Source organism: Mastomys coucha, unplaced genomic scaffold (genome assembly GCF_008632895.1).
Source record: "Mastomys coucha isolate ucsf_1 unplaced genomic scaffold, UCSF_Mcou_1 pScaffold14, whole genome shotgun sequence".
Taxonomy (NCBI): domain Eukaryota; kingdom Metazoa; phylum Chordata; class Mammalia; order Rodentia; family Muridae; genus Mastomys; species Mastomys coucha.
The window spans coordinates 62086156-62100144 of record NW_022196896.1 but is presented as its reverse complement, the minus strand read 5'-3'; the positions used below and the strand labels follow the sequence as shown (position 1 = coordinate 62100144).

The 13989-nt window shown below is 45.0% G+C and overlaps 1 protein-coding gene across 24 annotated transcripts in view; it reads right to left on the bottom strand.

The window, feature by feature from the left end:
- The window catches only part of Dst (dystonin), a 415027-nt gene that overhangs the window by 41343 nt on the left and 359695 nt on the right, over positions 1-13989 (bottom strand). For all 24 annotated transcript variants that reach the window (XM_031367095.1, XM_031367096.1, XM_031367099.1 and 21 more), the window contains 10 exons: positions 13626-13832; positions 10351-10470; positions 10053-10160; positions 8745-8963; positions 5499-5702; positions 4241-4472; positions 2987-3213; positions 2322-2444; positions 2101-2202; positions 36-137 (listed from right to left, as the gene is read on the bottom strand). In XM_031367095.1, coding sequence (XP_031222955.1) covers positions 36-137; positions 2101-2202; positions 2322-2444; positions 2987-3213; positions 4241-4472; positions 5499-5702; positions 8745-8963; positions 10053-10160; positions 10351-10470; positions 13626-13832 — 1644 coding nt within the window. The remainder of the gene's footprint in view (positions 1-35; positions 138-2100; positions 2203-2321; positions 2445-2986; positions 3214-4240; positions 4473-5498; positions 5703-8744; positions 8964-10052; positions 10161-10350; positions 10471-13625; positions 13833-13989) is intronic.

Below are 13989 nucleotides of genomic sequence, written 5' to 3'. Positions count from 1 at the left end.
GCAGCTCCTTACCAACTGGGAGCTCCACACCCTACCTTCAGCTCTTCAATCTGCTGCTTGACTGTCTCCAGGTCCGTTCCAATGGGAGGCATTGTGGCTAACTTGTTGCCTGCGATATCAACCCAGTCGAATATTCCCTGCAAGACACATTTTCCATGTGTTAGCGCAGTGGCTGCGAAATGGCTGAGACTCTAGTGTTACAGGGATCGGAAAGAGCTCGAAGATGCTACGAAAGGCGCTGGCCTCAAGAGAGCTTTAATATTAAAAGTCGGATTTTAACTGGCTGAAACTTTTTAAAACGAAGAGCGTTTGCCCAAATAAAAGCAGTAATATAAAACAGCTCCTCAAATACCAAGTAAATGTCACCTCCAATTCAGCAAAAGGGAATCCTATTCTTAAATTATCAAGCACTTTCAAAGAAAAGTTCATTTGAAAATGTTTATATATTCAATCATAAAAGTGGATTATCCTATTTGCTTATTTAAAAATATACTGTAAGAAAAAGATTCAAATGTATCTATTTATTCAAATAACCAAGAAAGCCACCATTTAGTGGCTATCTAACCTTCTTACACTCCATAGATTACCATTAAAATCCTGTACATATGTATAATTAAGGGACCATGATTGCGAAAGACTTCACTGTCCCCTACGTTCTGTTCCTTCAGGGTTTCTACATATTCTACAAGGCTTAATACACACTCTTTTTTATTTTTAAGGTAATGAATGTAGAACAGAATTATTTCACATTTAATGAAGCTGAAAGAAGAGAAACCTTATAAACTAATACGTTTAAACAACCATTAACCAATTACTTAGGCAGCAACCTGAGAAGAAAATGAATTTCACTTTATCATCAAGCCTTGAGCCTCATGGAGTACCTAGAACCACATTACAGCTACAGCAACACAACTTAGGAACTCGAGCTGCCACGCATGACCATCTGGACCTGTGATGAAGCTCGCTGTTAGTGAGGAGTCTGTACCACAGTGCCTTGCCCATGGCTCCCACGTGACCCTGGGCAGTAGCAATATCTTCTCTAGCCATGGGAAACAATCCCCACTCCAAACACTTGCCACCATGACCTAATGTCCCCCCACACAGAAGCAAGAAATCATTGCTTTGCTTGTGCAAGTGTACACACGCATGTGAGAGCTATAATAAGGTGTTATTTGTCATGAAAAATTTCATGTATTTCCAAAGTCCGAAGCCCTTCCAGCTGGCGTAAAGCCTGGCTGGTGTTATTTATTTTTACACACATAGGAAGAAGTGGCATACGGAAAGAGAAAAAAAAACATTATCATGTGAGCTATAAAAATAATATTCATTTCAGTGTTATGGAAATACTTGAGAGGGTTTTTCCATGCAGTAAGAAGTATGGAAGGTTAAACTCCTGCTAACCTATTAGGAAATAGGACCCAGGGGAGGGAGGTAGAGAAGGTACATCCCTAAGCTGGCCTGAAGAGAACTTTAATATTAAAAATCAGTTTCTGACTGGCTAATGAACCAAACGGGAACCCTGAAGAGATGTGACAGACAACTATTTTAACAATTATATATGTGGAAAAGAAGAAAGTACCTTGATACGGCCAGCTATGAGCCAATAAAATAGACTTCTATTTTAGTACACTGGAGAGCACTGGCCTTGAGTCGGTTCTCTTCAACTCTGACTTCGGTTAAACTTGATGGTATTTTTAGCCTGTGTTTACCTCTTTCATCTTACTTCACTCAGCTTTAGAACAGAACTCAGACTCTGTCCCCTGTCACTTCGCTGCCGGGTGCTCAACAATTTATGAAAAAAACAGTGTGGGAATATTTACTTTAGCTTAAAAAAAAATTAGAACACTTCTTTTCATAGCAGATGTCATGGATGTGTGTACTAATCCACGTTTAGATGTACGTATAAATCCGTATGTCTGAAAGGTAAGAAATATCTCCTAGAAAGGTTGAGTCAGAATAGCTGCAACTCTGGGAATGGGTTTGTCCGTAGCTGCGCACATAGTCACAGTGTTGGGCTGGAGCCAGAGTGTCAGGCTACAGACATCAATGAGCGAGCTTCCTGTTTCCGGCTGAGACCCATGGACGCTGCGTCCACCTCACCTGCAATCCGTCCTGGTACTGAACAGCAGCTTGCATGGCCTCTTCCAGTTTGTCCACCCGGTCCTTCCAAGCTTTATTTAGAGAATCCCATGCTGTATTTAGCTGCAAAACAAATGTTAGAGTCCTTTCAGTGTCAAACTTGTACTTTTGACTGTTGGTAAAAATGAGTGTTGCTTGGCTAAGTCCTGCAGAAGGCGTTCTGACAAACAAGTCGTGGGTACCTCGTCTATGCTCTTCTTGACAATGGGCTTGTCAGGCTCCCCACATGCGGTGATGAGCTCCGAGCCTAGCGTGATGACCATGTCCAGCTCCTCCTGCAGTCCGTCGATCTCCTCTCTTATTGCCTGGAATTCAAAACAGAGCCTCAGAATACCATGTAAAGCCACACCAAAACCAAAACAAGGGGCCACACAGGGCTCCTCGGGAGGGCTCCCTACATGATGTTAGCTAGCAGCGCTTGGCTTTCTTTTTACTTCCCAAGCTCACATTGTCATCTGAAGGATTTCAAGCAGCAGGACAGAGATAGCAGCAGAGCTGGGAGCCAGCAAGGGCAGACACCCTGTCTTTGTGTGTGTATGTGTGTGTGTGTGTGTATGTATGCGTGCGTGTGTGTGTGTGTGTGTGTGTGTGTGTGTGTGTGTGTGTGTGTGCATATGCGTGTGTTTCTGTCTGTCTGTCTGTCTGTCTGTCTGACACAGACACAAGCAGTGTGGGTGCACAGATATCTCAGGGACAATCTCCAAGCAGCATCTGTGAGTCCATAGGGTCCTGGTACTCACTAAGCGCTCTGCATTCAGAACTAGATACAAATTTTAACAGGATTGGGGTGTTGTCTCGCTGAACCTTGTTCTTTTCGTTTGTAGTTGAACCGAGGTCTGTTACGTACCTCTGCTGCTTCCTGCTGCTGCTTTACTACGGAGGGGTCAATTCCGGGATCCTCCAGGTCCCGGATGAAATCCTGAGTGTCTTTGGTGGTAACCACCAGTGACATGTGATCACACCAGAATTTCTCGGCGAGCTCCATCACGTCCAGCAGTTTGGCTTCCCGGTCTTCTACCAGCGTGTGGATGCTTCCCCAGATGAAAACCATTCGGTCCAGCTTATCCTGCACAGCTACATAGCAAAACAACATCAGTGAAGATGCTGGCTACCCTCACGTAAGCAAAAGCAGAACTTCAGCTCATACAGCAAGCAGCTACTCAGCCTGTTAAATACATAGATGGGACCAGGTTTTCTCCAACTGCAGGATTTGCGTAATCGCTAGGCTCAAACCTATCCCACACAACACAGGATCTCTGGGTCCACTCCAGCTGTGCTGAGACACCTCCTTATAAAAGTAGATGCATAAAGCTACATAAGCTCACAGTAGACTAAAATTTACCAAGTTTTAAGTTGACAAAGGTCGGCCTTAATCCCAAAGACAATAAGTGACCAACGTAAGATGTGTTTTCTTATGCTTGTTCAATCCCAAGAAGGATTTCTAGTTCTGATTTGCTCCTGGAATGGTCTTATTTCCACTATATGTGCACTCTTCCCTTTGGCCCACAGATCATAACTCTAATATAAGTGGCTACGGTTGCGGTCACCGTTCTGGTGGTTATGGGATGGAGCAGGCTAGATCAAACACCAAGACTGTATCCCCAGCTTTGACCTTATTAGCCTAAGAGGTCCAGAGAACACAGTCTTTACATGACCACACTGTGTTTTCAACCAGTTGGTTTTGCAAACCGAGGAAGGTGCCACAGGATGTTTGGGGAGCAACATGTCCCAGTGCTAATGTTTCAAAGACCTGGTGTTCTCTTACACAGCCAGCCTGCCAGTGAACAGCAAACGAAGCTAGAGCTGTTTGAAATGTAAGCTTGAGGCCAGGTGTGGTGATGTGTCTGCAATCCCAGCATTTGGGAGGTAGAGGCAGGCTGGTTTCTAAGTTTGAGGCTAGCCTGGTCTACATGGCTAGCTCCAGGCTAGCCAGGGAGATTATATATACATATATATCTATATGTCTCTATGTCTCTCTCTATATATATATATATGTACACACACACACACACACACACACACAGACACCCTGTCTCAAAAACAAAACAAAAGACCAAAATAGACAAGCAAACAAACAAGAAAGCCGAGCCCATCTCATCACCTTTGGCAGATAAGTCTTTTTCGGTGCCCTCAGACCTGGCGATCATCTCCTCTCCCCGCTGCCTCAGAGTCTCATACAGTGGCTGCAGCTTCTCCATGTCCACGGACACGCTCTTATTTTCACCAATCTGCTCCTTGATCTTTTCAACCTCGGCGGAGATGGACGGTGGCTGCCGCAGACGCTCTGCAATGCGTTCCAGGCTCTCGAGGATCTGATCAATCTTGTCATGGAACTGTGAGTAGAAACCATAGGCTGTTGCCACCTTTCCTGTAAAACTTCCCCCAACTAAAAGCTGAAGATCCTTGGCCAACATTTCCATCCAAAACGTTACATCTGGCTGGTGCATGAAGCCATGCCTAAAGTCATGACCCCTGTTCACTCTCATGTGAAGTTAGGGGGAGAACACTTGAGTTTCCCATCAATAACTGAATGTTGCCATAATTTAAGAAGCAGTTTCCACTCCTTTGCAGCAATATGAACCTCAACCTGATGTCTAATTTTAACACAATTCTTATTTTTTTTCTCTTGATAAGCTGGCTGCACATTTGGAGGCCAAAGCTGATTATTCATTTAAGACAACCATTTTGAAATCCTAAAATGTGTGAGTGCATATAAAACTTATAGTTTTGATTAGGTGGTTTGATTAGGTCCAAAGGATTTCGTTCTTCTTCTTCTTCTTTTTTTTTTTTTTTTTTTTTTTTTTTTTTTTTTTTTTTTTTTTGAGACAGAGTTTCTCTGTATAGCCCTCGCTGTCCTGGAACTCACTCTGTAGACCAGGCTGGCCTCGAACTCAAAAAATCTGCCTGTCTCCACTTCCCAAGTACTGGAATTAAAAGCATGTGCCACCACTGCCTGGCAGGATTTCTTGAATTATATATTTCCTCAATTGAAAAAAGAAACCCACAGAATTAGACAAAATGTCAAATGTTGTATCCCAAGTTTGTATGTAATCCATGGTCAAACATACAACTGGATATAAAGAAACAGTTAATTTCATATTTATGAAGGTGTCATGTGAGATTACGCAGCATCATAAAACCCTGTTTATTTTAAACTCTGTTGTAGCTTCAAGTTGAGTGAACCAACACTGTGCAAGTTACAAGCAGACCCCCACCTCTGATGGAAAAGGCACCGCACTTAAGAGCCAACCCAGTGACATCGTTTAAGAGGAAGTTTAACCAGAGTGTCCAGGAAAATGCTTTGCATGCCTGGGTGTGGGGGAAAAATGAATTCTTTTTCCTAGTGTAAAAAGGATTACCTGGGTAGACTGAGAAATGGCCTCATCCAATACTACAGCTCGCTTTTTGACATCTTCTTTAATTTGACTGTAGAGGGTGTCCGCTGCCACATACTTTTCTCGGATATAAATGCCTTCCTTCGGGCTCAGTTCCAGCAGCTGTGGCCCAGTCTTGTTCATCTTATCTATGTGTGGCTTGTGCTCAGCGATCAGTTCTCGAAGTTGCTGTAATGAGCCAAACAGTCTCTCAGTATCTGAGTCACACCTCCATATTAGAGCTGGTCACACCTCCAACGCATCCAGCCGGCAAGAATGGCTAAACCAGTCCCCTCCCCACCTCAAGGCATGGGTCCAGGTCTCTGCCAGGAGGAGGAGCCCCAGCAGAAGACCAGACGATGTCCAGTCTCGTGTGCCTTTCAGGGGACAGGCGGTAATGGTACAAAGGGAACAGTAAATGTGCGTTTCATGGCAAGAGTCGCCCATTTTCACAAGAGCATCACACCGTCTGCGGAGAAGGAGCCGAACCACGGCTTTTATTTTTTGGTTTTTCGAGACAGGGTTTCTCTGTGTGTAGCTGTCCTCGAACTCAGAAATCTGACTGCCTCTGCCTCCAAAGTGCTGGGATTAAAGGCCTGCGCCACCACCGCTCGGAGCCATGGCTTTTAGGTGCTTCTTTTTGTATATTCATAACATGTGCGGAAACCAGTGGGGGAGGGGACCTCAGGAACAGAAGGACCTCCAGTGGGGCAGGGAAGAAAGGCATGATACCGGGATTTTAAAAACCTCAAGATACAGAGGTGTGAGGTTGAGGTGAGCCCATAGGCACTGTAGTCACACGTGTGAACCAGTGTCAGATAGATACTCATATATATTACAAATCATTATATTTTAGAACCTATTCTACATACATGTGGCATACAGATATGGAATACATCGATTAATTTCTATCAGTTATTACAATTATTTGTATGTGAAGCTGCAGGTGAGGTGGTGAGCTGCTGCCACATGGATGCTGAGAACTTACACCAGCTGTAAGATCAGAGAGTGCTCTGAGATCAGCAAGTGCTCTAAGATCAGAGAGTGCTCTGAGATCAGAGAGTGCTCTAACATCAGAGAGTGCTCTAAGATCAGCAAGTGCTCTGAGATCAGCAAGTGCTCTGAGATCAGCGAGTGCTCTGAGATCAGCGAGTGCTCTAACATCAGCGAGTGCTCTAAGATCAGCGAGTGCTCTGAGATCAGCGAGTGCTCTAAGATCAGAGAGTGCTCTGAGATCAGAGAGTGCTCTAACATCAGAGAGTGCTCTAAGATCAGCAAGTGCTCTGAGATCAGCAAGTGCTCTGAGATCAGCGAGTGCTCTAACATCAGAGAGTGCTCTAACATCAGCAAGTGCTCTAACATCAGCAAGTGCTCTAAGATCAGCGAGTGCTCTGAGATCAGCGAGTGCTCTAACATCAGCAAGTGCTCTAAGATCAGCGAGTGCTCTGAGATCAGCGAGTGCTCTAAGATCAGAGAGTGATCTAAGATCAGCGAGTGCTCTAACATCAGCAAGTGCTCTGAGATCAGCGAGTGCTCTGAGATCAGAGAGTGCTCTAAGATCAGCGAGTGCTCTAAGCTGCCAGGCCATCTCTCCCAGTCGTGTGTACTATTGTCAACTCTTAAAAACTTCAAGGCTAAGAGATTAAACGCACAACTACACACTGAGCATTATTGCAAGATGTAACACTTCCTATGAACAGTCTGGAGGCGTGGCTACAACACCTTTGCCCTGACCCTCGTATGTATAGCCATAAGTTTGTTTTGCAAGTTCAGGGACTATGAAAACAAGGAAGTCAATTCAGTCTTTAAAATTCTAGCCAGTGGGCCATTTCTTGCCACCAGGTGTTTATTCTAAAAGCAGTTGTTTGAGTCACCTATGACGGAGATGTTCATGATCCGCCTTATGCTATGAGTTGTTCAGTGACCAGCCACCAGGATTTCTGAGGCAACAAAACATCAGACTGAAGTGAAATTCAGTTCCACCTCATTTTAAAGTGTTTCACTTGATGAATGACTTTAGAAAAAACCCCATAAAAATTTAACTTTGCCTTAAGCTGCTTTAATGAACTCTCTTCTGGGTAAGAATGTTAGCTACAGATAGTCTTCCATGCCAAGGTGTTTTAAAAAACTGACTGAGGCCGGCCAGTGGTGGCACACGCCTTTAATCCCAGCACTTGGGAGGCAGAGGCAGGCAGATTTCTGAGTTCGAGGCCAGCCTGGTCTATAGAGCGAGTTCCAGGACAGCCAAGGCTACACAGAGAAACCCTGTCTTGAAAAACCAAAAACAAACAAAAAAACTGACTGAGACTGACAGGAGGACCTGGGGATGAGTCACGGGGAAGAGCAGCTACTGCTGCTGCAGAGGGCCTGGGTTCAATTCCCAGCACCCACATGGCAGCCCACGACTGTCCAAAACTCCAGTCCCCGAGAATGCAACACCTACTTCTGGCCTCTGAGCACTGTCTATATGTGGTCCAGGAATCCAACAGGAAGACTCATGCACACAGAATAAAAAACCCAGCAAGTTTATCTTATCTTTTAAAATACACTGTCACATCTCCTGGGTTGGTCCTCACCCCATCCTGACTAGCTTCACAATACAGTGCGTACAGACCAAGGAGAACAATGAGGTTCTGAAGTCCAGAAACGTTAAGGACTCCAGATCTTCTGAGATGTGAGCCCTCTTCCAGCCACATTCTTCTAAGTTTCCAGTGATGTTAACAGTTAAGTACCTCCCAGAGGGAGGGGTTCGTGATGCCAGAGTCCCCTGTACACCTCACATACCTAGGTCACTGCTTCAGCGTTTCACAGAGTGGAGGAGGGGACGGCCGCTAGCTTTCTTGATACTGCTGTTTTGACAAATGCAGGCCATTGTACATTTTCTCAGTACTCAGGGGCTTTGTATGCATGATGGCTCTTCTGTCCACTACTCTGGTTTCTAATACTTCAGATGGCTCTGACCACTACATAACATATCGAGCATAGAACATAGAATCTCAAAAGCCCACGTCGGTAGCATATTAAAATGGTATTCCTTTTCCTACCCAGATGGGCTGTGGTGTAAGACAGCTGGTATGGGGGTCATGTGTACAGCGTGCGACAGGTACCCAGCTGTGAGGGAATACTGACCACACACACCACAGCATTACTAAAATGTCAGGTTTTTGTGGTGTGTGAGGCAGCACTTTAGACACCCCACTGAAGACCACCATCCTAGCCTCCCGTTCTCACCCGATGCTCCTCTTGCTGTCTCCTCAGAGTCTCGTACTCCAGGGCTGGGGCAGGTAGCTGAGTGATGATTCGTTGTGTTTCCATTAGCCACGGCCAAAGTTCCTCATAGGTCTCCCAGAACTGGCTAACGAGGGACTGCGCCCGCTCCAGCTGCAGATGCCTCTCTGAGTTGATCTGGCAGACAGCATCGTATTTCTTCAGTACCTTGTCCAGTTTTTTCTAGAAAGCAAGATGAGGAAACATGATTGTCTGGCTGGCAGCTGTGGCTCAGTATGTTCTGACCAGTTTCAGCACAGAGAGGGCAGATGTAATTAATAAATAAACGAACGAAATCTGCACAGGTTAACCGTCTCTATGCTTATGTTCATGTTAATAAAAGAGGGCACTCGAATTTTTTATGCACAGGCACTAAGATATAAGAAGCAGAATTCTCTAGCATTCTTGCAATGTTCTCAGGGTTAGAAAGTAAGTTTCACACAAGTCTACCAGCATTTACATGATAATCTAAGGAAAAAGAATGATTATCTTTCACAAATGGAATCATAAGAACAAAAATAAATTACACATAAAATTAATTGCCCAGATGGGAATCAAAGTAGGGCACGGTGCTATGGACAGTCTGTAATTTTATGCATGCTCCGCCTGAAAGAGAATGTATTTTATCTAAAGTGTAAGTTGAGGCGTGGATATTTTTATGTCTTTGTTTGGGGTCTATATTTACCATAAACATTGGCATGCAGTCATTTCTTTAAGCACCCCAAGATGTCTGTATATAAGTCAAGCTAATCACTCTTCACTGGGCATGGCTTTCTATCAATCTGCATTAAGACTACATATACCTACTGCTTCCTTAGGGACTTAGCTCACTGTTCCCTTACTGCTTTGAGTAACTTCATAGAGAATGAAGACTTGTGTATCTTGGGTTTTTGTTTCAGCTTAAAAGTTACAAACGTTCCAGGAGTGTATGACCCATAGATAGCATACCTTATACCTTATACCTTATAAGCCAGCATGCCATCGTGACAACACTACAATTGATATTAACTGGGTTGGTTGAATGTTCAACGTGGGTCAGTTAAGGAAACTTTAATAGCTTAGATGTATAGATATATACAGATGGTCCCGTCTGGGACATGTCTCCATGGCTATTCTATAACCTTAAAAGATGCCTGATTTAAATGTAATGAGTCTGTTGCTTAAACAGCAGCTGCAGATACAAAGTGTCCTTCTAGAATTCATTGCTCGGCAAGATGCTCAGCAATGCTATTCATTTGGAGTTCACTGCCCAGCGTTCAGACAAAGTGATACCTTCATTGACTGCTTCTCCTCTTCACTGGATGTGGCCATGATTTTATGTCCAGATGTAACAAGCTCATCAATAGTGTCTTTGTGCCTCAAAATATCCATGGTGAAGGCCTGGGATTTATCGAACAAAGACAAAATACAAAGACCCGGTGTGATTTGGTGAAGGTGAGCAAGCAAGGTAGTTGAAAATAGCAAGTTATACTGACAGGGTCTTGGAACTGAAAACCACGTGGATATATTCTCTAGACGTGGAGCCTGGTGACACATAACTCAGACAGCAACTGAAAATGCATTTCTTCACCTTTTGAACCTGGAGCTGAGCAGAGGTCTGGTCCTGCTCAAGCCTGATGTCACCCAGAGACATTAATTTCTTCTGTGTTTCAGTGATCCAGGATAACTCAGCATCTGCCGCTTGGTCAAACTAAACAAAAGATGATAATTAGGTTAGCAGGTTCCTGTGCCTGGTGCCAGAAATATTACCTGTTTGCGTGGTTTCTAAATACCCCGCTTCCTAATTGGAGATTCTCAGTTTCTCTTTTCATAGCATCTTAAAAATAAATGGATAACTGATTAACAGGGAGAGAAGAACTCTGTCCAAAAGCTCTTATGCTCTGCTGTACCGTGACCTCACAGCTAGGACATAAAGATGGCAGGTGCCACGGCCGCCAAAAAGCTCTTACGTTCTGCTGTACCGTGGCCTCACAGTTAGGACATAAAGATGGCAGGTGCCACGGCAGCCTTTTCAGGAGTCTTACATTCCAAACATTAACTGCTGCAAAAGCTGACAATAGATACCGTTTTGAATAACGTTTTCCCCCTGTGACATCAATTCCCAGATGAGCAGGGAGCACTGTGCCATCCAAGCACATGGCTCCATGATAAAATAATGAAAGGCTCCCATTTCCTTATTGTCGGGGTTTACGTCTCAATGTGTGTGTACATATCTGTACCCACGTGTGAAGAATGTGTTCGGAAAACTCATGCACAACCTGTAAACACCCCATGGAACACTGGACTTTGAATGTACGTGAGGTCACTCGGAGATGGCTGAGTTTCTTTTCCTCACTGTACCAGCAATTCATAGCCTGGTGGAGGATGTTAAAGCCCAAAGCAATCAAGGGAAATTATAATTCAGAGTTAACACTGTTGGTACTTTAGTGACTTCCCTGCTGGAAATCCAGGTGGGAGCAGAGGTGGATAATTAGGTAGGAAAAGAGAGGGGCAGGGCTGTTCAAAAACAAGTTAGAAAGTAATTCTACTTTAAAGACCCTACATTAACACAATGTAAACACTCGGGGAGATGGGACAGACCTAGTTTCTTCATTCCAACAGAAGTACATCTAAAAACCCCAAGCATGACATATAGACACGCAGCTGCAGCGTCGAGAGCCAGGCAGAGCACTTTGAACCCTGGGTCCTGAGGATCGATACCACAAGGGGATATGTTCTCTGCTACTTCTTTGAGTCTCACCTATCCGAGGTTAGGTACAGATTGGACAGGCAACCCTTACACACCAATGGGCACAGACATGGTCCCGGGAGAATCCTGTTTTCTCTAGCCAAAGAATGTGGGAAGGGGGCAGCCTAACAAGGCAGGTAACAGACAATACCCACTCCAAGCCAACCAGATGCCACCACACAACATAGTAGCCCCATTCACTCATGCCAAGAGAGGCAGTGGCATGAAGAGCCTAGGGTTTTAGCCTTGAGTCTGGGACCACATCCCTTTTGGGATGATGTTAAGCAGCGCCCAAAGCTTTATTCCCACTGGCCCGAAACTAAGAGTCATCCTACAGTGTAAAAAACAGAGAGTGGTGTGGAGTCCATACTTCAGCGTGCCGGGTAGTAATGAGGCACTTTTCCACTGCAGCATCCTGGTGACAGACATAGTAAGGAGTCAGGGTTTCCCTTGACACCTTGTGTTAGACCATCATGGCCTCCCTCACTGTGCTACCAGGAGAGGCTGTGCAGAGAGCTGGAATGGCTGGCCCACACAACAAAAATGAGGCATATGCCCTAGAGGACAAGGAGACGTGGAGTTTTATCTCCCCTGGTCACACCACCAGTTGCTGCTGCCACACTGAAAATGGATACAGGCAAATGAGACCAAGTTTAAATCCATATAAAGCCCAGGAAGGGATCCATCTGTCTGCCTCTGGAGTGCTGGCATGAGAGATCTATGCCATCACGCCTGGCCAATATTGTTTTCTCTAAGGGTGTACATTTTGATATTTTAGGTTCAAGGACTATGACATTAACTTGGTTAATTAAAAAAAAAAAAACATTTGGGCAACACTTGCAAACATTTCTTACTGTAACTGATCTGAAGTTAGTGACATGGCAAGCTTCAGTGTGTGCTAAGCGATGTGAACTCAACCTGTCATTCAGTCTGTAGCTGTCTTACATCACTTGACTAACTGAACACAGTCAAGTGCTCAAGCGAATCCTGCTCCCAAAGGACACAATATTTGCCTTGTTACTCAGAGAAGGCTTGGGTGCCAGCCCTGAAATGTTCAAATAAATTTTCATGAAAAAAAAAATCCGGTATTTTAAAATAGCTGAATCAACTTCACAAATAGACATACCCACTTTCCTACAACAACGAAGCCTACAAATGCCTGCAAACTGTAAGACAGGCAGGCAAACACATTCCTCGGGCATGAATGCGCCTCACAGAGGGGTCCTAGGCTGGTCTCCCATCAGCCTTTGCGATCCTCGGCTGGTGTACTGAAGGATGGGCAGAGGCTTTGGATCCTACAAACTACTATTACGCAATGCCAGCAAACCAGCTTCGGAGACTCCCTCCCATAGTTCCGCGTGTGCTCCTTGCTTTGGCCTGGTGTGACTGAAGAGGTCAGTCACACATCTCCTGCTGCCGGCAGCCTACAAAACCCATATGACCCCACACAGAGTTCGCAACCCGAACCTCACGACTTAATGTAAAGAGCCACAAGGATGTCGATAGAGGTTAAACTTTCCACTCCCAGGACCGCCTTCGCCACTCGCCATTTTCCACAGGGTTGTGGCTAACAGCAGAATCCTCTGAAACTTTGGAGTAGAAACCGTGTGAGCCACAGGCAGGTCAGAAACTATAATTTTTTCCCCCTTTAGTCATCTTTAGAAAAAAACTCTACAGCACCAAGAAAACTCTTTCCTTTATAAAAAAAAAAAAAAAAAAAAAAAAACTTTTTCTTTGCTACAGAAGCCTGACCATGGGACAGTAGATACCGACCTGCATACTAAATCAAACTGGCTTAGTCTAGGCGTTAAGACTGGTGTGAGCAGCGTGCAAGTATATAGACACAGAGCATTCTGTTTGGAAAACGAGGCTTTCTGTGTGTGGCAGGTGCTGTCTGTGAGATAATGGGGGCAGGTGGCTGCTACTGTGTGCAGATTAGCAGAGCCCTGGTGGTCGGATGCAGCCTGGCCAAAGTCTACTGAAACCCGGCTCCCCCACCACCCAAGTTCATTTTAGAAGCATAGCAATTGAATGGGAATTCAGCAGCAGACACATATATTCAGGTAAAGACCCCCGAACAGCTGGAGCACACGTAGGCAACAAGGCACGGGCCCTACCTGCTGAGACCTCAGAATGGCGGCATCGATCTCCTCCACTTTCTGTGTGATGGTGTCGCTCACCAGTCGGTAGCGTTCGTTGTCCTCGGCGACCATCTTCTCGAGCCCTTCCCTTGCCCTCCAGGGTACCAGGTCCAACAAGGCGCTGCTCACTTCATTGAGAGAATCCAGTAAGGCTTTGTTGCTCCTGACTTCGTTTTTCAGTTCCTTGAGAACATACAAGCACATGGGTAAACTCCGGGGCAGGCTCTCCCTCTGTTCTGTTCTTGGGGTTGGGGGGGGGCGTCCTTTGCTGGCTGACATGGCCTGGTTAGTTCCTCTAAACAAACCTCCATTATTCATAGCTGTTTTGCAAAAAAACAAA